General features: G+C 40.1%; 1 protein-coding gene across 2 annotated transcripts in view; it reads left to right on the forward strand.

Moving 5' to 3' along the window:
• LOC142152112 (mucosa-associated lymphoid tissue lymphoma translocation protein 1-like) overlaps positions 1-17,973 on the forward strand; it is a 49,597-nt gene extending 31,624 nt beyond the window's left edge. For both annotated transcript variants that reach the window (XM_075208408.1, XM_075208407.1), the window contains exons 11-17: positions 488-665; positions 2,015-2,089; positions 4,986-5,113; positions 8,570-8,710; positions 9,730-9,881; positions 12,705-12,824; positions 12,937-17,973. In XM_075208408.1, coding sequence (XP_075064509.1) covers positions 488-665; positions 2,015-2,089; positions 4,986-5,113; positions 8,570-8,710; positions 9,730-9,881; positions 12,705-12,824; positions 12,937-13,269 — 1,127 coding nt within the window. In that variant the 3' untranslated portion in view covers positions 13,270-17,973. The remainder of the gene's footprint in view (positions 1-487; positions 666-2,014; positions 2,090-4,985; positions 5,114-8,569; positions 8,711-9,729; positions 9,882-12,704; positions 12,825-12,936) is intronic.
• The last annotated feature ends 7,265 nt before the right edge of the window (positions 17,974-25,238 follow it).

Below are 25,238 nucleotides of genomic sequence, written 5' to 3' on the forward strand. Positions count from 1 at the left end.
GCTACTGCCAGTTCACAGTGACCTTGTAGTGAAAGTCACGGAATTGTGCTCTGTAACCAGTATGAAGTTCAACAGACAGATCGATCTGTTTTGCTTGTCTAATGTTCATTTAGTTAATTTTAAAGTATATTTGTATCATTGAAGATGGCTATTTTATGCAGCGGGAATGACGTAGATATCATTCATGCACAGCCACTTTTTACCACCAATGTTTTTTCTAGGTTCTACGCTACATGTTACGTCCATCAGACTTCATAGCTTTTAAAATCTTGTTTATTATAGATCTGACTTTTTTTTATTTATATTTTTTAAGTTGAACAAAAGAACTTCTGTGTTAATGTTTTCATTTCCATTGTACAGTGCATGTACACCTTCCTTAAAATACTCAAAGTTGCATTACATTTGTGCATGAAATACTATATTAGTAACCTATGCCGCTGTGACAAATGTACACAATCAACCCACATTTGTTTTCTTCCACACACAGGGCTGTTTTATTATGCCGGCCACGGGTATGAACGTTCTGGCAGAAATTATATGGTCCCTATTGATGCGCCTCAGCCTTACAGGCCTGAAAACTGTATCAGTGTACAGAGAATCCTACAGAAGATGCAAGACAGGAGGACAGCCTTGAATGTGGTTCTTCTAGATACCTGCAGGAAATGGTAGGCCTCTCGTGGTAACCTGCCTGTCCGTATTCCACTTGTTAGCATTGTGCAATTAATAATTGACAGTTAAAGCAGGAAAACTGCATGTAGAGGTTTGTGATAAAGTCGTGTTGAGAAGAATTTACCAAGGGAGATATGGACAATATATAGGAGTCATTACTGAGAGAGCAGTTGTGACACAGGCTTATATGCCTGAGTGCCTTTTCTGTCAGCAACTTGTTGTCAGGCTGACAATATATACGATGCATGGAGATGTTTGTCTACCACATGCAGCCTTCTGCGGATACACAGATTTTATTTGGGGGCAAAAAAGTTGTGGTTTGTCAGTGAAGGATAACTATATATCAGAAAATAAAAATAAAAAAAATGCTACTTTTTATTAAAATGTGCAATAAAAACCCCACTTAATAAATCTGTATTAAAACTCTTTCTAAATAGTCAATGTATATAAAAGTGAACTGTCTACTGCTTGAAGATTTAATTTTTGGTCAGAGTACCACCAAGAAATATCATTTGACACTCTGTGAACGCAGTTATAAAATTAAAATTGTATTAATGCCATATCTAAAGATCACGATAAAATGTTATTATAAGAAATGTGTCCCATACATCTCAAATGGATCAAATATTGCTGCAATTGATGCAAAATTGTAATTAATCCAAATATTAGCATAAGGTATGTTGCTAACAACACAGCCTAGTAACACACAGGTAAATAGGTTCTGTCAACTACAGTGCCCAAATATTTTATATCCAATTGTCAGGGAAAACTACAATTCCAATGTGACCATGTAATTAAGTATTTAACATGCACTAGATCATCCATACGGCCTCTTTTCATTTTACTTATATACACTTTATATCTACAGTATTCTCATGTTCATCTCACTGGTCATAAGTACATACATTTCTTTCCGCTACACTTAATACATTCATTCATACAGCTTTATATAAATTCAGGTGCCCCAAGTCAAGTGGGCTATATGATGCCTATGTACAGACAGTAAGATTGGTTCATGTATAAAAAATTAAGAAAAATACTGTCATTCCCTCGCCTAATAGAGTTAACACGTCTGTTTGGTATCATCTGGTAACCACTATCAGCTTGCAATGACCATGCTGGACTGTCTCCTGGCTATAATATAATATAATGTAATAGCTGTATATGTAAAGAGAGTCTAAACAAGTCTACTTCACTGTCATAAACACAGATCCTTGTAGTAAACTTGGAGCAAATGGATACAAGCTGTCACTATCAAGCTCACAATATAACAGACACATGTATTTACAAGCATTCTCTAATTTATGTAGCACATTTTTAATATCACTTTTTTTCTGGTCTTTAGGTATAATCCGGATTGTGTTTTATCTAAAGTGGCTCCTCTCAAACCATGGGGTAACACAGTGTATGGATATGCCACGTAAGTCATGTAGTGTGATGACTTGTTAGATTGTTCTCAGAATACATGTTTTTTAATACTGCTTGCATCATTCCAGTTTATTCATTAGCACATTGTGAGTGGGGGGGGGAGGGTTGCAGGGGGTAATATAACTACATGCTACAAATGTTATTACAAATTTTACTTTCTGATTAATAGTGCTGATAAGTGCTGGATATATTTTTTTATATAGAACATGGGGTTAATTTAACACACTGCTTCCTGACATAGGGAAAGTAGGACACATTTGTTGAAACACTTAGGTGTATATTTACTAAACTGCGGGTTTGAAAAAGTGGAGATGTTCCAATCAGATTCTAGCTGTCATTTTTGTAGCATGTACTAAAAAAAACTAGAATCTGATTGGTTGCTATAGACAACATCTCCACTTTTTCAAACTCGCCGTTTAGTAAATAAACCCCTTAGCGTCCAGTCAGTAGCTTTCATTAGTCTGATTGCATTAGGAGGCTAAAGCTGACATGTGGGTGTTATGTGTTACAGTGCTTCATCTGTCTTTGCACCATTATGAAATAATGCAGTACTCATAAATTGTTACTGTTGCTCTGATATATGTATGAATGTCATTGCTTCATAGACAGAAGCTAGCATGTTATATTTACATTTTAATAATTTCCCTGAAGTCTTTGGGTAATTATTGGTTTTACCTTTTCAGAGCAAGCAGAATAGAAACCATCACTAAACACCTTGGAGTATATTTACTAAAGTGTGGGTTTGAAAAAGTGGAGATGTCGCTTATAGCAACCAATCAGATTCTAGTTACCATTTATTTAGTACATTCTACAAGATAACAGCTAGAATCTGACTGGTTGCTATAGGCAACATCTCCACTTTTGCAAATCCGCAGTTTAGTAAATATACCCTCTGGAGTTGTATGGAACAGAAATATATCTCGGAGAAAGCTTCTAATACCCCAAGGTCAATAGAGGGCAAAATTTAGATGGCAAAAACCATTGGTGCTTTTGTTGTTTTGTGTGTTTCACTTGAATTGTACAGAATAGCTGTATGGCTACCATTGCACTCACTATCTAAATCAATGATCCCTTCTGAAACCCCTGTCTGTTTTACCCAGTTTGTTTATTAGTTTATTATGTCTGTCCCCAACTGTAAATCGCTACGGAATATGTTGGCGCTATATAAATAAATGATGATGATGATGATGATGAACCCCCGTCTGAGGTGCATTGCTACTCCAGTCAAGGCCATATGAAACAAATATACTTATAAATATCCTAATAAACGGGCAATGTGAAGAAACACCCCATGTATACGCCTTAACGCCTGCCCTTACATTTTGCATAACATCAATATAAATCATGCTTAACAAAGGGTGTGTTTTATATTTAAATTCGTTAATCTGGCTGCTATCACACATTTCTCATTGACACAGCTCTTACCACAAGTCTAAACCTGAAACAACAGAGAAGTTTCACTAGTGTTTGTTGCTGCTAAGTGGAAGTTGTGCTTCCTCTGTTTGCTTGTGGTGAAAGCTTCCGTTACGTTTTAGATGACATTGTTTTCTGAAAAGTAGATTAGAGGCTTCTCAAACACAGCAATCATGTGTTTGTAAGTGCAAACTAGCAACATTTACTAACTTCTGTTTCTTCAGCAGTTTTGGCCAGGAAAACTAAGGAAAGCTATGGCTGTACAGTTCATACCGAACACATACGATAATATTAATTCTCCCTCTGAGACCTCACAATTGCTAGTTTTTCATTTTCACCCTGATCAGTTAGAATTAACACTGCATGCCACTTCTACTGTGTATGAGTGCTGTGTGCCACCATACGAGGCAGGGCGCAAACAAATCTCCCTGGGCTGAAGGATCTGCTGCCCTAGGCTCTCCTGTGAGGAAGATGAGTCTTGTTAATAGGGTTCCAGTGAGACCAGGCATGGACTAGATAATACTCCACCTGGTTAAGCAGTGATTTAATGGCTCTCATGTAATACAAAGTGGGACATCTAAAGGGATTTACAAGTGGTATGTTTTAGCAGTTCAAAAGAACAGTGACAACAGCCAATGTCCCTTAATAAAGAACAAAGGGCTTTATTTAGTGTGTAGGCAAACTATACCCATTCCTAAGGTGGTACTGCTCAAGAAGTAGCATATATTATTATTGTCATCAACACCAGACCATGTAGAGAACAGATCATACATGGGACAGGGTCATACAAGATAGAAAAAATAAATGCTGACATGAAAACAAGGGGTAGGGTTCATACTTACAAGTTATTGATAAAGCTTAGAGAAGAGGAGTGAGTGTGGTCCAGTGTGGGGATTAGAGCAGTAGAGTGTACAAGTGTGGGTAAAGGTAAAGGTGGGAGTTGGGTAAGCTCTAATAAAGAGATGGGTTTTCAGAGAGTGTTCAAAGATTTTTCGGCTGAGGGATTGTCTGATCAGGCATGGTAAGGATTCCATAAGTGAGTAGTGGCACAGGAGTGAGAGGTGGTTATCAGAGACAAGGCGAAGCACAGGTCGTCAGAACTAGATCTATGAAGGCATGAGGAAGAGTATTTAGATTTCATTGGCTTTATGATTCTTTTATTTTTTCCTTATATTTCTTTCTATTTGGTCTTTGCCATCTTAAAATTCCTCTCTTATAGGGACCTAGCAATAAAAGTGAGGGAGGAAAGTCAAATGAATCATGTTTGTGTTTGACAGTATCAGGCAGTTTTCACTCTGTTCTTTGTCTTTGATATAGTGATTTAAGTTTTGGTCCTTTCCCTGCCATATAATGTGTATCAATGACTAGAAATTGGTTCAGTTAGAGTTTGGTTGCACACACTCACACAGATCCGACCTGGAAGACATGCTGTGTAGACTAAAATGTAATTATCCACCACCTCCTTTCACAAACAGGAGTGAGAATGCTGAAGCATATGAAGTTCAGGATGAAGAATTTAGCTCTGGGATCTTTATGACGTATCTGAAAAAGCACATTCTGAAAGAAATGAAAGTGACGCATATGCTAGATGAGGTCCTCGAAGGTAAATCTTATTGGGTGCAAGACAGCGATGAACAACACGGTAACAAAGATCTATCAAATTGAGCCCTGCACTCTATTCATGAAATGAAGTCACTTCCCATAGCCACCATCCATTTTATGCTGTTACAGGGTCCCCAGAGCAGCGATTGGATCTCAGGAGAGGAAAAAAAGTGATATCAGCCAATAATGGCAGCTCTGGGAGATGCGTATGCTAGACACTCAGGATGGGAGATGTGTATGGTACACTAGCCACTAAGAACAGGGTCTGTAATGTGCACTAGTTACCGGAAGGTGTCCCGTGTTGTATAGTACCTGCCAGGAAGGGACTCACTATTGCATTCTTGCAATTTACACATCTGTACATTATGAGCTGTATATGAACAAAGTTCAGGTTCTGGTCTATATATTTATTTGCACTTTTACCTTTGAGGCACATTTAAAGGTTGGCATCTCAGGCAATTTGCATTCCCTGAACTTTGCAGCAAGAGGGAGGGTGGTAGAAACTAACAGGGGGTGGAAACACAACAGGCTAAATTCATTTACCGGTAATTAAAAATGTGCTATTGGGAGGCCTTTATAAAAATTGTATTGGCGGCTATTGTTTTTTCTTTTAAATGTGGCGCTAAAAGAACCTTTTTACACAGTGTTCCAGTTTACATAAATGGATTGTACACTGAGTAGTTATGTAAGAAAAATGACTTTCTTTACAGAGACTACCAATTTGTAAAGGGTAATTAACATAAAATATACATGACAAACATACTAACAGCTAAATATATGGATGGATTGTCATGTTCTTTGATGGGCTTTCAGAGTTCACCGGTTACAATGCACATGCAATCAGGATTGGAAACTGAGCTGGAATCTATCGACATATTTTTCAAACTTGTCTTCAGGCCTCACCAACATTACCTGTGCTAGGGACTGATGACAGGTTTGAATGCTCTTTTGAGACAGATCTTACTGCACTATAACCATTTTAGTTTCCAATACATGTGCTCAGTATGCATTTCATGCAGCTAAAGTGCATATGTGGGAATGAGCTCTCACGATACCACAGCCAACACATGTTTCTCCTCCAGCATTAGAGGGATAGTGATAGTGGGTTATGTTCCACCCCTTGGAGGGAGCGCACTGAAAAAAAGAAACTACTCTGCCTCCTTCCTATGACCCCACTATGCCCCTGCACCAGCTTACGTCTTTTTCAGTGTCCTCATAGGAGCTGGGCACAGAACTTTTTTCCTTACTTGCATTCATTTGTTTTAATTTTCATTACTGTATTCCAGCTGCTTTTAGTTATTTATTTTTACATAAAATCAGCTGTTCCCTGTAGTGTGGCAGGAGGATGTCTTTTTCCTCCCCCTATATCCATCCACTTCCATTGTGGGAGTCCCTCACTCCCACCTCTGTCATCCTTAGATACCAAAGGTGAAGACTGATCAGTCTTTGCTGTGGAACCCTACAGCATCGCTGGCCACCAGCCTGTGTCCAAGGCGGGTATTGTGACTGCTTTCAACCCAGCAGAAGGGGGTTATTTCTCACACTGGAATGCCCCACAATGGGTTCCAACAGGGGGACAGCCAAACACCCTATTCACAATTTCAAGATGGCAGCAGCCGAAGAAGCCTGCGGAAGTGGGAGTTTTCCTTCATCATCGTGCTTAGGGTACATGGATAATTAGGAGTCCATCTTTATTAATCAATTTCCTGGAACGCATGGCTATCTATTTGATTGTGAGCAACTGGGCATCGCTCTCAAGTGTGGGTATTGCAACTATATCAGATAACACCCTGTCAATGATGCACAGGCAGTTCCATCACTATTCTACTTTGTCTACCTGTTCTCCCCTTACACTATTGTTTGCTCAGATCATACAGAAGATCAGACAAAAAGGAGGATGGGTGTTGTACTTCACCCCCGATTTGTCTAGGTGGTCCTGATACACTAATCTAGCTAATCTCTCAATCAGTCAAGTTTGGTGTCTTTCTTTATTGGGTGACCCTTCTAAACAAGAAAGCCCTCTTCACGTGTCTACTCTAAGGAAACCTGTTTGGCCTGGTGTAAAGTTTGGAATTTTCTGCCCTAGGTGGGGTTTTTTTTTCTCGTTTGCTTCTTTTCTTCACAGGGGACAGAAATAGTCCTACCCCTGAATTCTCTCAAGATGCAGGTTTCTCTGATGTTTTTCAACATCAGCTGGCACTGCTTCAATATGCTAGTGTTTTTATAAAGAGCAGGCCATGTTCATCATCATCATCAACATCCACCTTTCCATTCTTCTTTATCTTTATAAATATAACATATAAATTCCATAACTGGAACCTGAGCTTGCTTCTGAAGGTCCTGAAGGATTCTCCCTTTGTTCTGTTCCCTTGCTCTGTTCTCAACGGAAAGGTCATTTTTCTCCTAGCTATTGTATTGGTTAGACGGGCCTCTGTTCTGGCAGCTCTTTCCCATAGGTTTCCACACCAGCTTTCCCAAGAAAACAAGGCAGTCCTTCATATGGGTTCCTTACTTCAACCTTGTGTCATTACAACCCCACAGTAATAGCACTTCACTCCTTGGAAGTGGTGCGTTTATTTACGGATCTATCTGTCTAATACTCAGTTCCATCACTTTGGCCCCCTTTTTGTTTTTTTCAAAGACCACCAGGAAGGGATGCAATGCCTCACTCAACCAATCTCCCTCTGAATCAGGATGGGACTATTCTGTCACAGGGCACCAGTCTCCTCTAACATGTCGGTACACTGAACCAAGGTGGAGCTTTCTTAGGTGTTATGTCATCAGACATCGGGGGACCAGTTTTGCAGAGTGACTACCTGGTCATTGCCACATACATTTTCAGAATTTTACAAAGGGGGCTTGCTCATTGGCACCTTTAGTAGGAAGGCATGTCAGGAATGTCTGCCTCTGTTTTATTCTGCTCACTTTCTTGTCTCCTTGCTGGGCTTATTGTATATACGGAGGAAGAGCAGAGCAATAGGGAAATTATTTGGGGGAGGAGGTGTTTTTTTTCCAGTCTCCTAATGGTAAAAAACAACACACCTTCTGTGTCCCCCTACAGCCTCAGAAACAGGGATTTAACAGGAAGTACAAAAATCCCCTTATCTATCTGTGGCGCAAAGACATTGGGTGGTTACATCGGAAAAAAGTCAGGTCTGGGAGGACGTATGGAGTCTTAAGGCTTTATTTGAAGTTAGGAGCAAATCTATTTAACGTGTGCAATTCTGCATACATGTTGCAAATGCAATATATTTCGCCTGCAGGGAAAATACTACCTGCTGTTTCATGTAGCAAGCAAATACTGGGCAGCTTTAGTTTTACACTGCAAATTAGAGTTGAGCTAGGATGCTCCCTTCTCCCAAATTTAAATCTGTCCATGGATTTTAAAGTTGTTAGCTGGATTTAAAAAGGGTAGAATTTGCAATGTTCTAACTACATCTCTCTGCCTCACTTGAAGATATTGGCAGAGACCCTCTGGTAACTGGCAAACAAGTTATGGAAATAAGTCACTCTCTGAAAGAGTGTCGAGCTCTGACTGACAAGATGGACACCTCAGGAAGTGAACAGCTGAACAGGAGTGTGTGGGATCAGCAGAGCAGTAAGTAGGACAGATGATGTCCTCTAGTGTGTGCCTGCAGTTTGCATGTGTTCTGTGAGCACTGTGTGTTCGTTTTATATCTGATGTGTTACATTATAGTAACATTATACTCTGATGGCGTACTGTACATGAAGGCTACTGATGTCCTAGTTATAATTGGATAGATGCAGCATCAATCACTTCAGGAAGTACTTCTTAGTCTAATTGAGCCACTACCCTAACATCATGCTCCTTTTTGGATCAAATTTACTCACATTTATATGGGTAAAAGCATGCTTAAAAATGGAAGCCACTGTGAGAGATTCAAATATTACTCCTTCACATGGGAGTTAGATGCACATTTTTTTCAATTCGTACATTACCTTTTAGAGTATTTAAAATATTGTATTGCTATACATCTATTGTTCCACTGGTCTGGCGGATTCAGTATGTCTAATATTTTATATGCAGTGACTGTGCAATGCTGGATGTAGGAACTACAGCATTAGATAGTCTATTTCTTAGTGTCAGCCTCATTTGTACGTATAAGAGTGGAGAAGGGAGAACATGCATTCCATCTGACATCTTTCCCCTGAAAAGAAGGTTTTAAAAATTGGACTTGCAGATTCTGTTCCTCAAATAAATATTCATATCTGTATCCTCTATGCTCATATGATGTGCGCTAGTATAAACCACAGGAACTTATTGCACCTTATATAGAACAACCAGTTCTTTCATTTTCCAATACATGGACTTCCTACAATGATGATAGCCTGCACTAATGGAAAACAACATGACTTTATTGTAATTCCCAATTTTAGTTCTGTTTTGTTGGATTTTTCTGTGTTCTGATTGAGGTTTATATATCTTAAACAAAAACAGTTGTTAGGGGATTATTGTAATATATTTGTTAGTAGTTGATAGTTTAATATGTTTTAGTGAAACATGGGTACATATTTAAAGTTATGTCTGCCTGTGTTTTACTGTCATGAATCACTGCTCTACAACCTATAACAATATGTGTTCTTGCATATTTCCAGAGATCCCAAAACAAATGGTAAAGTTCTCATGCGGAGTTGAAGTGGAATTGAGGTTCAAATCTGTGTTCTCAAATCTCATCCACACTTTTGCAAAACTGACTTACACCCCTCCTCACCTATCGGATGTCAGGATCATTCTCTACAAACCTACTGTGAGTGACCGTTTCAAGTAAAATAATGAAACATGTTAAATTAAATACAGAGTACATTAGGTAACAATTATTTGTAACAAAAGTAAATATGGTGTGGCCTATGAATATGGGCATCTAGGGGTAAATGTATCATACTCCGGTTTCTTCAAGTCGCCGGAAATCGGAGAGTTGACAGCTAAAATTTAAAGCGGCGCTGCCTTGTAAAGGGAAACTTGCCTTCACAAGCCAGCGCTTTAAATTTTAGCTGTCAACTCGCCGATTTCTGGCGACTTGAAGAAACCGGAGTACGATACATTTACCCCCTAGTGTCATTTACTGAGTGCAATTACCATGATTTAACTTCACAGAGAGAGGATTTCCTTCCTTGATCCCATAATAGCTGTCGGAATAATTTGCTACAATATAAACAATATTATTCCTTGTAAGAAATGCATCCAATCCAAGTTCTGCTGTCATCTTCTGGATGGTGAATTCCACATTCTCTCTATCCTATATAGCAGAGGTGTCCAAACTCAGTCCTCAAGGGCTACCAACAGCTCATGTTTTCAGGATTTCTTTAATCATGCACAGGTAAGTTAATCTATTTGGCTGGGTCAGTAATTATCCCACCGGTTTCCACAGACAGAAATCCTGAAAACATGGACTGTTGGTAGCCCTTGATGAGGTGTGTAGGTGACAGGTGCTATTTAACCATTAGAGTAATCTCTTTCCGATTTCCACAATCCCCTTTCATCACAGAGATATTGGATTCTGAGGCTTTTCTCTGCTACTATCTAGTTCTGAAATCAGTGGAACATGGTAAACGCGAAGCAAATGACGTTTATCGTTTTGAGTAATTCATGGCCAGAGAAGAGAGGTCTCAAAATGCTGATTGGGCCCGCTAATTGGTAGTGGTGGTTGTCCATTACTACCTGATAATTGCCACCAGTTTCCTCCATTTTGAAAATTCAGATTACAGTTCTGTACTGTTCCAAGAGGCTTAAGCCAGCAGAGATTATAAAGTATAATGTATTATAATGTATAATCTATTATTTTTTGCATTACATGTGTTTGGAAGCCATGCCAATCACGTCTTTTATGAGAACTACTTGGTATTAATGTACAGAGTAGAGTCTAATCTGTCTAATTTAAATTAATAAGCAGGAGCTCTGTGGACCCTATCTACTTTTGCGACTGAGGAGCATGGGTACAGCAGTTATAGGAACGTTTCTAAAATCGTGATATATTCATAAAGTTTTCAAATAAAAAGAGTTCACCTCATTCTGCGATCAATGCTCCTCAGGTGAGTGTTTGTTTTAAGAATATTGGGGCATCCATGTACATGGCGATGCTTGTAGTTCTCCAAGTGCTCTCATGTAACAGCAGTCATGAGATCTTGGTACATGTAAATCAGATTACCCCTGTGCACAACGGCCAGGGGTGCCCGGGGAGGCCCAGTGCTATTCAGCATTGGGGCGATACTCTCTAGGTGAGGGGGCCTGTTCATTTTTTTGGTCTTACCCCCAGAGGACCAAGCCCGATGCTGACTAGACTGGCCTGTTTTATGCTATGACAGGGGACACATGCACAGTATCTTCTGGCTAATAGTGTTAAAGCAGTCCATTCTGTATAGATTGGTGCAATTTGCACCAGGGGGATCCCACAATTTTTGGCCAGTTTTTTTAATGGCAAACAGCACATGTTGTATAGTGCTGTACTGTGTATTAATTGTCAGGAGGGCACACTTTCTTAAAGAATATTACTTATTATAACAGGCGATAGAGCTCAAATAGCTTGCAGTTTGTGCTATATGGCCTATCACAACCAAGTCTTTTAATCTAACCAATCAACAGCAGTTTGGCAAACGGGCGCTTGAGAAATAGGACAGTTGTATCCCAGCAAGGTCTCCAATTCGCAAATGAGGCTTGAGACCATATGGTTTTGTTTGTTGCAATTTGATGTGCAATTACTACGGTGATTAGCGCAGTTTAATAGCCACACATCAAGTAGCACGAAAGTCTGCTGTTTGGTGAACCGCACTTTAGTAAACCCGTCCAAGTCTTTTCAGAATGCCATAAAGCCATTCTTTTACTTATAATAATACTTTTGATCAAAAGACGTGCTAACAAATTGTTAATTGTATTTACATATCAGTGCAAAGTGCTTGTTGTTATTTTTACCATTGTTAAGAAACTGCCCCCCACCCAACAATAACACTGGTATTAAAATGATCCTGATGAAGCACCATTATTACACTGTTATGACGTTGGTTCTTTTGATCTAAATTTAATGACATCACTCCTGTGTATAAATGCCAAGGTGAATTTATCTGAAAGGACAGCATGTTTTCACACTGTTAAAGATTCCCATATCCCATATTTTTAAAGATGATTCAAAATAATACTACATACTTCTGTATTTAAAGGTAAAACTTGGACAGGACAGGAAGGGCTTCCACCTCAGGAACCAGGATTTATAAAAGCACATTACATTAATGCACAGATTTTATGGTTTTCTGAACAACCAATTGACAAGTGGAGTCATCACTGTCTTAAAAAAAATCCTCTAGCTCCATAATAAGCAGCAGTCCGAGCAAGGGCCACATACAGCTCTCCTAACCAAATGACTGTCCACACTCTTATAGTTATGTTGCTGTTATATAGTGGGAGCAGTGTATTCACACAGTCCAAGTAGCAGGTGAGTCTGTTACTGGATGGGGACATCTCCTGGTCATCCATGGATTAAACTAATACATGGGCGCAACACTCGATTGCCAAATACTTATGCTGATGAGCAACATTTGGGCTTGTCTGAGTATTTTTTTCTGTGTTGTGTTTTCGTTAGGACATGGCAGGACTCTCAAACACCTGCAAACTTGACCCGGTAGATTCTCTGCTGACCATGGAGAATGATGGGGAAGAAGTGGATTATATGCTCAGGCTTTATAGCCTCCAAAAGTGCCAGGTAAGGAAATCTACACCATCACTGACTGACAGAGCAATTGCTGGTTGTCATGGCTTCATCAAATGCTCAGGACTAATTAGAATATGTATGTATTTTTTGTGTCTATGTACAGAACGACATCATCATAATAGTTGACCTCCATTATACAAACGTAGATAGCAGTGTGAGAGTTCAGGAGAGTTTGGAGAACGTGGTCCCCAAGCCATGGATAGCCAGGTTATTGAACAGGACAAGCACATCTTGTTTGGAGAGAAGCCAGAGAGATGAAGCTGCAGCACCTATCTGCAATTCCATCATGCAAACACAACTTACCACCAACTCCATAAACAGACAGCCTGGAGCACATCACCTCACAAATGCTGGAGAAATGCCTTTTAGTGGTCAGTCTAAATCAATTAGCGAACCAGAGGAAAATGATGAAAGTGACATATTACCTGTCTTGTAAGGAGAATTTTGCTCTCTGCTTCTATCTCGCAGCTGGATTCTTTCTGGATGAACCTTCACATTTCACATGGTATATGGATGCGAGGGAGATCAATGCTTGTATTCCACTTAAGGTGATTGCACTTATCATAGCTATCTGGCTGTTCTGCCAGGAAAGATGGTCAAAGTATAACAATCCTGCATATGTCATCGGAGCTACGTTTGAAGTGAATGAACAGCTAGAGATTGGAATATATATATATATGTTCCTATACAGTATTGTTGTTTTTGGTGCAGACGCCAAGCTAAGGCACCCTCAGCCTTATGAGAGGGATTACTACGTTTAGCTGGTGCGCATTACTACGTTTAACTGGTAAATGAAATACAGGAGGCGTGGGAGGGGCAAATTAGATTTGTAGGCTGTGTGAGAAATAAGTAATAGGATAGTAATGTTCTATATATCTATATATCCATGGGTGTATTGAATGAGCAACGGGGTAAGCTATGATTGTATTACCACTTTAAAGTGAATGGTTACAGGACTTGCTTGTTATTATTTTTATTTATAATAAATGTGTTTTGTACATAAAATGAAGGAAATAAATACTTGTCTATATTCCCCGTATTCACCCTGGAGAGGACAACAAATTTAGCATGCCCAGGATTTGCTAATAGCAAGAGGGCTGTGCGCCTCATCCCCGGCATATTACTGTTGTCTTGTCATCACAGTGACGGGCAAGGGGGAAAACAGAGCAGATAAGAAATTTGGACAATGTACTATAAAAGAAGACAAAGTAAATATAGGATGGGGAGAGCCCTGCTATTTGGAGAACTTACAATCTAGTGGAAAAGGGCAGAGCAGAGACAAGAGGAGCGAGTGTAACAGTGGACATTGGAGCAGCAGTAAGGGTGTACCAGTGTGAGTAGTATAGGATACACTGTAGTAACGAGGTGGGTTTTCAGGGAGTGTTTCAATAGTTGAAGGCTGGGCAGTAGTCTAACCAGGCATGGTTGGGATTTCCATAGCTAGGTAATTGCACAGGAGCAGTCTTGCCAGTGAGAGTGAGAGATGGTTTTTCAGAGAGGAGGCGAGACACAAGAGGCTATCCCATTCCGACTCCCAGCACGCAGGAGCAACACACTAATTGTGCTGCTTTGCATATGCGACTTCAGTGAATATGCACAGGATTTCTAGGACCCAGTGCCCAGATGTATGTTACGGGGGCCAGTCTGGGAGAGAGGAAGGAGAGTACAGCTCCGCTTGCTATACACACACCTTGAAAGACAAGTTGAGCATTAGCATACTGGCTGCAATAATTTAGGTATCTCCCAATGGTGCAATGGGGGACGACAACAAGTATTTATTTTTTTAATCTAATGTGCAACAAAAATGTATTTTGCAAATGTAAAAATAGCACCGTGTCCTCTGCTAACAGGTGCACTTTAAAGAGCAAGCAATACCAAAGTATGTCCATTACTGAGCTAACAAAATATACTTGAAATAATGGCAGTTTATACTTGTCAAGCTTGCTGTCTGTTCTACAGCTTAGAGAAAGCTAACATTTAAAAACCATTTCTACCTACATAGACAGAGGAAACTCATTAATTCTATTTTGTGGATGAATCTAGAATGGTGAATGAGAGGAGAGGCAGGTCAATTTGGAAGATTGTCATGTTCAGATGCATTAGAAAAGTTATATATTGGTTGGTAAATACAATGGTCTTGCTAGTAATGTCACTGCAAGTTTGAAGGGGCATGCTCTTTTATGACATTTCATCATCTCTCAAACCTTTTCAGTTTTAGATATTTCTTCTTTTAACAACCCCTCTGTCTGTGGTCTGTGCTAAAAACAACATTCTACTGGCAAACATGTAAGCTGTAGGACAAGATCAGAAACACTCCTGGTGACTACATGCCTACAAGATCTCCATGTGGTTCAGCGTTCAATTGAAAAGTTTATATACTTTTAAATAAGTGTTCGAATGGACATTTCACTCTACAAGGATGATATTGTTTAATGATACCACAGTCAGCACAAAAGCACTAATAACATTGAGCCCACCATGAAAGTCATTAGTATTCCAACTATGAACTTTATTCCTTAGGCTTTTTCCAGAGCACCAAAAAAGGCACTTGGTACTAAAAATGAAGAGTTCTCATTATTCGGTTTGTAGTAATTTATTATTGTTTGACACTTTGTATGGTTTAAGAGAGCAGAAAAACTACTCACATTTCCTGGTGCACACACGTCGTCACGATGCTGACACCATTTATGGAAAAACTGGAAAAAAGTGGTTTAATGAATGAAAAGTTCTGTCTCTTGCAGAGAAATGGATCATTTTATATATATATCTGAGCATAAATGTTTCTTAAGCAGTTATTTGCAGAAAACATTTGTGAACAGGAAGTGACATCAACGTATCACATCATTTTGTTTATGGAACCTGCTGATTTATGTGCTTTGACAATTTCAGTAATTAACTGTAAAATGTGATAAATGTTAAGGAATTAAATAATTACAGAGTATTTCTAAAAGTGTGACACTGACCACACACATGCTGATATGATTGACGACTTATTATCTTTGTGACTAAATTGGCCTGACATTGCAATATACGTGTGCTGCAAACAACCAGATTCAGTCATGATTAAATTTATGTGGGCATGTTGTAAATATGAACAGGTCCCTTGTTATGCAGGTGTTTGGGGGGAGCAGCTGAATCTGTGCAATCCTGGCCTTCCTGTATGTGACTAAATTGATCAGAAATCTGGTTGTTTTGTGAACCTGACAAATCATTGCATTGGTAGATGTGTGACCAGCATCAGAGACCTTCTCATTTTACAAGAGGCTGAGAGCAAGCAGACTAAACATGATCAGTGTCTGGTATGCAACAAAACTGCAGAAGAGTGACACACCAGGAGATGACTTGACTATATAGACAGATGTGGAAAAATGCTGAGGCACAGAAAGTTTTGTCGGCTTGAAATCCGCGAACTAAATGCGCATGTCAGCAAAAGTAAATCTCTCCAATACCCTCCTGCTATTACTTTTGGATCCGCCTTTAATTATTTACAGATTTCCTTTTCTCCTATAATACTGCATTTATGCTTTAATCAAGTTATGAGAGTTGGGCAACATCAAGGCTCTCTTTATTTATAGTATCACAATTATACATGTTGATGTTTAATATGCACATGTAAAGCAATATGTATTAATGTGCTTCCACATATACCTCCATGGCTCAAAAGGTGGGCCTTTAAAAATAGTTTTTAAGAACCAATTACCACTGTCTTTGTCAGGACATGTCGATTTGCTAAAATTCCTCCCAAAATTCATTAGAATATTTTGTCCTGCAAAACACCCCAGGCACACCGCAAGCACAAGTTCTCCACGGAACACCTGGCCATTTCCTCCCATCATAAAGAGGAACACGACTTTGCTCTCCTCACAGTAGACAATACTATTTCACATGCCAACCTATGTTTATGCACATTAAAAATTTGCAAATTCACAAAATCCGATGCATAAATATAAAAGAGGACGTTTTGTGCTATGCCTCTGGAATTCTTTTTCTTGCTTTCATAAATTACATTTGATGGATAAAAATGAACCATGCTGTATAACTGAAATACATGAATCATTGAATTACATATAAATCATATCTTTAGAGATTTTTTTTTTTTTTTTAATTACACTTTGTATTGATCAGAAAATGGTAAAGTATCTCAGCAAATTCTTGCATGGTAAATGGGAACTAATAGGTGTTTTGTGTCGGAGGGTATACATCAATACATATTTTTGTGTATATTTACTGTGCAATGTAGTTTGTAGATTATCAAACTGTACTAAGGCAGGATTCGTCTAGAGTACACTGTACAATTGCTATATACATTTGAGATTTATATATAACTGTGTATATTATAAACAGGCTCTAGATATATCACTATCTGCCATAAGTAAATCCTGCCCCTGTGGTAGTTATCATATAGATGTATGTATTCTACTACACATGTTACATTTGAAATTCACCCCCACTCTCCTTCAAAATCATACTCTTGTCCCTGCTTCTTATCAACAATCATCTGAACATGAATGGGTGTCATGAGGAAAATGATTTGTAACTTGCATTTCTCTTGTATAACCACTTGGTGGTGATATTGTACTATTACTCACAGTTAACTGACACATTGGTTGTGTTTGTTGGAAATGTGTGACTCATTTGCCATCCAACAGAATGTAGAATGTTACTAGGAAAACATGACCCTTGATATTCTTGCAGGCTTATCTGTCATAGAATATGATTTGCTCAAACTTATACACTAAACTGACTTGTTATATTGTAGGGGACAATGCTAATGAGAACCGATATAAAAATTCCTTTATTTAAAATAGGACACTATTTGAAAAAAATTTATTTTATTTCATAGAACGTTGGCAAGACTTCTTATACTGAAAATTAGACTCAGGTAATTATTCTGATTATTGCTAGTATGTAATATATTGCATTAATGATTTATCATAGTACATTTAGTTTCTCTAACAAAGTGTTGCTACCTAAAGTGTTTTTTTAATCTCTTATTTTAGTGATGAAAAGTAGTTTTGTTTTCCTGTTTGTGACTAAAACCATCTGTTTCCATAAAAGCAGTTGCACATAAACTATTATCTGAACATGTGTGGAGTTAATGTAAATATTACCATGAGTAATAAAAATGGAACACAAAGAATCAGTGTTAATGTTTCCTTAGCCCTCCCATATTTCTTTTCAGAGTTACAGGAAGACTGGGCCTTAGTCATGGTATTCGTTCTGAGCTACTATTTTTTCTGGCTAAGCCAGCCACTCCATTTTCGCTTACATATTTGTTGTGATGGGATGCATCATTCTGTCAGAATTCACAATTAAAAAAAAGCAGAACACAGCTGGCCACATCCCGATCTACTTTCATGAACTCCTGACTGTACATGCTTTGGCCATGACAAAACCATAAGCACGCACTTATTGCAATGTGTGGAAGCTGGACTTTTGCAAAACACAAGTCTGTTGTGAGATGTGTGATAACTAGATCAGACCCCAAGCCATAACCTTATTACTAGACCCGTAGTCAGTCTCTATCCTAGGCACTTACCTAGGTTACCACTCTAGAAATATGGGCTTGGCCCCCTTTGGTTCAAGTTTATGGTGAGATTAAAGCAATCTATACATGGTTCGGGCAACTGTGACAGATTGGTAAATATATAATTATGTTGTTATTGTAGATATTGTTTAGGATGAACTCCACTGCTCTTTGTGTTTTTGTAAGATAAATAATGAAACATTTACAAGGAGAAGCATACTTTTGTTTGTATCTATTGTATGTTGTACAGTATATTACTATTACTGTAGATTTGTAAGGGGCTATATGGCTCAACTGTGTCAGACAGTGGGAAAAACGACATACATAAAACGGACATACAAGTTAGACAAAATAAAGGCAGGCATGAACTAAAGGGTAGGGAGAGCAGTGCTCATGAGAGAGTTTAAAGAGCATTGAGTGGCTCAGAGTGGAGATTGGAGCAGTAATGAGTCTGCTTTAGTGATGGTAGTATAGGTGGGAGTAGTGTGCGCTCTAATAAAGAGATGGGCTTTCAAAGAGCATTTAAAGATTTGAAGGCTTTGGGAGATTCTGGTCGAATGTGGTAAGGAATTCCATAAGTAGGTAGTAACATGGGAGAAGTCTTGTAGGTGGGAGTGAGAGGTGGTTATCAGAGATGAGTCACAGGTCAGAGGTAGATCTAAGAGAGGGAGAGTATTTTGAGATCTATGAAGAGGTGTTGAGGGCTTTATAGGTAAAGGTGAGTAATTTGAATTGGATTCTGGAGTACATGGAGAGCCAGTGTAGAGATTTACAAATGTTTTGGTAGATGTGGAGCAACAAGAGCGGAAGATCAGTCTAGCTGCAGCATTTAAAATGGATGGAAATGAGGATAGATGGGTGAGGGGAAGCCAGATAGGAGGAGGTTGCAGTAGTCAAGACAGGAGAAGATGTGTAGATAATAATTTTGTTAGCATACTGGGTAAGAAGAAATGTATTCTGCAATATTTCTAAGGTTGGACTGGGAGAGTGACTTGATTTCAGAAATAATGCAGCTGCCATAGTAAGTGTAACCCCAAGGCAGCTGTCTTGGGAGACAGAGGTAAACAAGATTTTTGTACTTAATGTAAAATCTCTTTCTCTTAACACAGTTGGGGGACACTGCTCACCTTGGGGTATAGAGGGCGATGTAGAAGTAATGGCACTAAAAATCATTCAGGTCTGAAGTCTGTGGTCAATGTGACTGAACACTACATGAGAACTACTGCTTATATGCAAACTGAGATACAGTGAAACAATGCAGATGGTATAGCTTGCTTCTATTGGTCCAGGCTTCAGGAGGGTCCAGGGGGTTGCACATCATAGGCTGATTCAATCTAAGGAATCCAAAGGTGGGGGTCATCTCTCCAGGGGATGAGCTCTGTTCTTCCCGCCAAAACTCCAATTACAATCAGCATTTCACAGTCAATATCATATTAAAGGTTTATTCTCTAACATCAATAACTAGAGTATGCAATGTGCGATCTCTTCGCCGAAGGCACCGAACAGCTGCTGACGTAAAGGGGATTAATATGATATGACATATTTCCTTTAACCTGAACCATATGTATCACTAATATGCATATAACTTATATTATTACATATAAACACTACTATATTTCGACATAAATAACTATGTGTTGCAACTATGATTAATGTGTACTATTTACAAATGTGTGTGTTGGTGCGAATGTATACTAAAGTGTAAAAACTGTTTTTGCCACGTGTTGCGGCTGGATACGCCCTTCCACGCCGTAGCGTGCTCTACGCATAATTTCAGACAAAGACAATCAAGTTTGCTCGATATTAATTGAAATGACTTTATCCAATTTGCTGACTTCGACAGCTCCACCCTTTGATAGTGTTATAAACTATCACCTAATCACCGTCTCAAGTTCAGGATTATACAACACTTCCTCACAGACCATGATCTCGGTATCTCTCACCACCCTTTCAGTCTCGTTCTCAGTGTTTCTCCCAGAAGACTGTTTTCCACACTTCAACACAGTAGGAACACATTTGACACATAAACCAATTGCTAAGATGGCACCCAGTATAAGGAGAAGGAGCTTACCTACACTAGCAACCATTTCCTGTACCCACTCCCCCAAACCAGAGAACCATTTCACAGGGTTCAACCACGAGAACCAACCTGCCACCTTTTCCCCGACCTCATATAACGAAGAATTATGGTTCCTTCGAAATTCCCATTTCAGTTGCACAATTTCATAAATCTTTCGGTCTATAACCTCCTTAGGGTCATTCGTATTATTGGTGATGTACGTGCAACATTTGACACCGAACTGGGTGGCCAGTGTCACACAGTACCCACCAGTAATAGAGGTGAGATAATTTAGTACCTGTCTATGTTGCACCAACTCCTTCTTGTACGCTTGTAGCTCCCTTCCAGTATACCTGAAAGTGTCATCATACATCTCTGTGATATTATCTATCAATTTAGCTAGGTCTTGAATATATTTAAAGTTTAATGTTCCCCGAGCGGTCCTGGTGAGATCTAGAGCAACCATAACTTGGAAACCCGCGGTTTCACTAATCAATTTTGTAGCTATGGGTTCCTCACCAGGAATCATATTTCTCTTGGCACGGTGTTCATACTGTGTGTGTATGTATGGTGGTGATGTAGTCTTGTGAATACCAACCATTTCATCATGAGTAATAGTCATGATTTCAGGAACCAGTTTAGCTAAGAAACACAAACCCTTGGAACTCGGAGTCACCCAGGAATAAGCTTTTCTCCCACAAACAAAGTACACATCATCAGGGAGAACATAAGGAACAGTATGCCCATTAATTATATCACATAAGGTTTTGACAAAACTACCCATGCCTAGTGCCTCCATTTGTTCGAGACACGTGTCAGCATGGATGATATTCTTACAATTACCTATAGAGACCTTTCCAATGGATACTTTCTTATGTTTAGTTACACGCCCTAATTTGTGGTGTGCATCAACAGTCCTGCCTATTGGTGACCTTACAAGTCTCCCTCCAAAATGAGTGTGGCGAGCCATTGTCTGATCGGATAGGTCAGCTTCCCAATTCTCCAGACGCTTTGCATGAGAGATGTTTAGGCACAGTAAGGATCTGTCTAAGGAGTATTGTCGAAGCTTCAGACTAGGGGACCTAGTGTTATTGTACCTCCCTTCTATGGGCCTCCCTCCCTTCAATTCTAGTACCTCAGAGATGTTTAGTGGGAATGGTACTAGTCCTATGTTATGCTGTCCCTGAGGCACATGTGAGCACACCCAGCACTCAGTTTGATTTAGAACCTTACCCACTAAGGAGTGATAATCCTCCAGAGGATGCCCACCCATGTCCAGGGTACTGGTGGACTGGCATCGCTGGATGCACTTTTTTTCAACTAGGGAGTCACAGAACTTACAGATACAATACTCATCAGACAATAGCCCCTCACACTCTCTCCGAGTTCCCGAGCTAGCAGACCTTTTCATAACCCCTGGACCAAGCTTGATAATGGGCTGCTCTGGGTATTCTACTAACTCCATCTCATCCGTATCACTACCAAAACCTGCCTCTGTCCTCCATTCTCCTTCACAAAAATCGAGTGTTCTAGAAAAAGTAAAAACAAAGAAAATCCTGGAACAAAAGAAAAACAAAAACTGCCACTCCATCGCTGGAAAGATAGTTCTGAGGCAACGTCTCTGGTTCAGGTGTCTTGACTGCAGGCTTTAGGTCTCCTGGAACAGGTTTACGAGTGACAGATCAGTGTCGTCGGTCTCAGCTTTATCTCGCACTTTCTCCGGGTTACTGACTCCTGCAGTGGGTGGAATGGACCCAAGTGTCTCTCTCTGCAACCTTCAGTGATGTGGTACTGGTCAGCAGCACTTGGTACGGGCCTTCCCAACGGTCTGTTAAACAACCTGAGCGTAAGAAATTGCAGATCATAACATAGTCCCCAGGTTCAACATCATGACAGTTCGTTTCTGGCATACCAGGTAACAGCATTTTGAGTTTTTGTTGTTGTTTCAGCTGTCTGCTCATTTTTATAAGATATTGCACAGTCACTTCATTATTACACTTTAAGTCGTCTTGCAGACTCACGATCAAATGAGGTTGTCGGCCGAACAGTATCTCAAAGGGGGACAGATTAAGAGGAGGTCTAGGAGTGGTTCGGATGCTATGGAGGACTAGTGGCAAAGCTTCAGGCCACGCTAACCCAGTTTCAGCCATTATCTTACCAAGCTTGTTCTTAATGGTACCATTTACTCTTTCCACCTTACCACTGGCTTGTGATCGGTAAGGGAAGTCTGCTACTGATTCCCATGAGTTTACACATATTTCGGAAGATATCACCAGTAAAGTGGGTACCCCTATCACTTTCAATGATTCTAGGGATACCGAACCTACATACAAAATCTTGTACAATTTTCTTTGCAGTGAACACAGCAGTATTAGTGGCTGCCGGATATGCTTTACCCAACCGGAAAACACATCAATACGTACTAACACATACTTTAGATTCCTGCAAGGTGGTAATTGGATATAGTCAATTTGTATTATCTGAAAAGGTCCATCTGTAGGAATGATGTGGGATGGCTTAGTTGGAATAGTTTTCCCGACATTTTTCCTCAAACAAGTAAGACATGACATTGCTTTCTTACCAGCCTGAGAGGAAAATCCAGGAGCACACCAGTATGCTCTCACCAGTTTGCACATACCTTCTTTACCCAGGTGAGTCAGACCGTGTGCTGCTTCAACCAGGCTTGGATAGTATGTTCGGGGAGCTACAGGCTTACCTTGTCCATCCCTCCAGAGTCCTGAGGACTCTTGACCACATCCCTTCGCCTTCCAGACCGCCTTTTCCTGCAGGGAACAAAAATCTTGCATTTCAATTAATTTCTGCATGTCTACTGTCTGAAAAACCATCATAATCTCGGTCGATACAGTCATAGGTTGCCCTGCCGCCCATTTAGCAGCTTCGTCTGCCCTGTTGTTGCCCAATGACACCGGGTCTTCTTCAGAGGTATGGGCTTTACATTTTATGACGGCTACTGTCCTGGGTAACTGTATCGCTGTCAGAAGTCCTTTTATGTGTTGTGAGTGTGCCACTGGCGTGCCTGCAGCTGTCGTAAAGTTTCTAAGACGCCAAAGGGCCCTAAAATCGTGCACTACCCCGAAGGCGTACCTAGAGTCAGTATATATATTAGCTGATTTATCTTTTGCCAACTCACAAGCTCTCCTTAATGCTACTAGTTCAGGCACCTGGGCTGAGTGAGGTGGACCAAGGGGTTTAGCTTTTACAACATCCTGATCGTCTACAACAGCGTAACCAGTACATAGTTCTCCCGTCTCTGTCTGTCTATGACAACTCCCGTCTGTATAAAACGTAAAATCGACATTTTCTAAGGGGGTGTCACGTATGTCGGGCCTGGCAGTAAAGGTCTGGTTCAGGTTTACCATACAATCGTGCATATCAGTACTCTTGCCAAACTCATCATCACCCAGGGTCTCCTCGCCTCCCACCCTTTGTGTCTCTCGAAACACATATGGAAGGTATGTAGCTGGATTTAAGGTGCTACATCGTTTGATGGTGATGTTTGAGGGTGCCATCAGAGCTAGTTCCCATTTTGTGAATCTAGCTGAGGAAACATGTCTGGTTTGAGCTGAGTTTAACAGAGCTGATACAGCATGGGGTGTATAGACAGTTGAATCATGTCCAAATACTACATCCTCACTCTTACTTACCAGTAGAGCTGTCGCTGCTACACTTCTGAGACATGTTGGGAGTGATCTTGCCACAGTGTCCAATTGTGCACTGTAGTATGCTACCAGTCTGCTAGCGTCACCATGTTTCTGTGTGAGGACACCTGCTGCACAACCATCAGCTTCCGTACAGTATAGCTCAAAAGGCTTTTCATAATCAGGTATTCCCAATGCAGGTGCTCTAGTCAGACTATCTTTAAGATTAAAGAACACTTGTTCTGACTCCTCTGTGTGTACGACACTTTCTGGTTTCGAGGAAGAGACTAGCTCTTGCAATGGCAATGCCAGAACAGAAACACCTGGGATCCAGGATCTACAGTATCCACACATCCCCAGGAAGGTACGAATTTTCTTCTGGCTCTGTGGCAGAGTCATGTGTTGTATGGCTCAATTCTGTCGGTCATCAAATGTCTTAGCCCCTGGGTGAGACAATGTCCTAAGCATTTGACCTTAGTCTGACATGGCTGTAACTTGTCCTTTGCCACTTTGTGCCCTGTTGCGAGAGATGGAGCAACAACAATTTAGTAACATGTAAACATGACGTAAAAGGATCAGAGCACAACAACAAATCGTCCACATATTGAATTAGAACAGACCCATTGCTAGGCTGGAAAGTTTGTAAACAGTCATGTAAGGCTTGAGAAAAAATACTGGGGCTGTCAATGAACCCCTGGGGTAGTCTGGTCCATGTGTATTTCACCCCCTATAGGAGAATGCAAAAAGGTATTGGCAGTCAGGGTGAAGAGGGACTGAGAAGAAAGCAGAACATAAATCAATGACAGTGAAATGACTAGCAGACGGTGGAATCTGCATAAGGATGACAGCTGGATTCGGCACTACGGGGAATTGGCTCTCAACAACTTTATTAATTCCCCTTAAGTCCTGGACTAATCTATATCCCCTCCCCCCACTCTTCTTCACAGGGAAAATGGGACTATTTGCTGTGCTGGAGGTACGAATTAAAATCCCTTGTTGCAACAGCCTCTCAATAACAAGATATACCCCTAGTTCCACCTCTGGTTTTAATGGATACTGTGGGATTTTTGGAGCTATCCTACCACTTTTTAGATTTACCATGACAGGTGCAACGTTTGCCATCAATCCAGTGTCCTGTCCATCTCTGGTCCATAGTGAAC

Source organism: Mixophyes fleayi, chromosome 4 (assembly GCF_038048845.1).
Source record: "Mixophyes fleayi isolate aMixFle1 chromosome 4, aMixFle1.hap1, whole genome shotgun sequence".
Classification (NCBI taxonomy): domain Eukaryota; kingdom Metazoa; phylum Chordata; class Amphibia; order Anura; family Limnodynastidae; genus Mixophyes; species Mixophyes fleayi.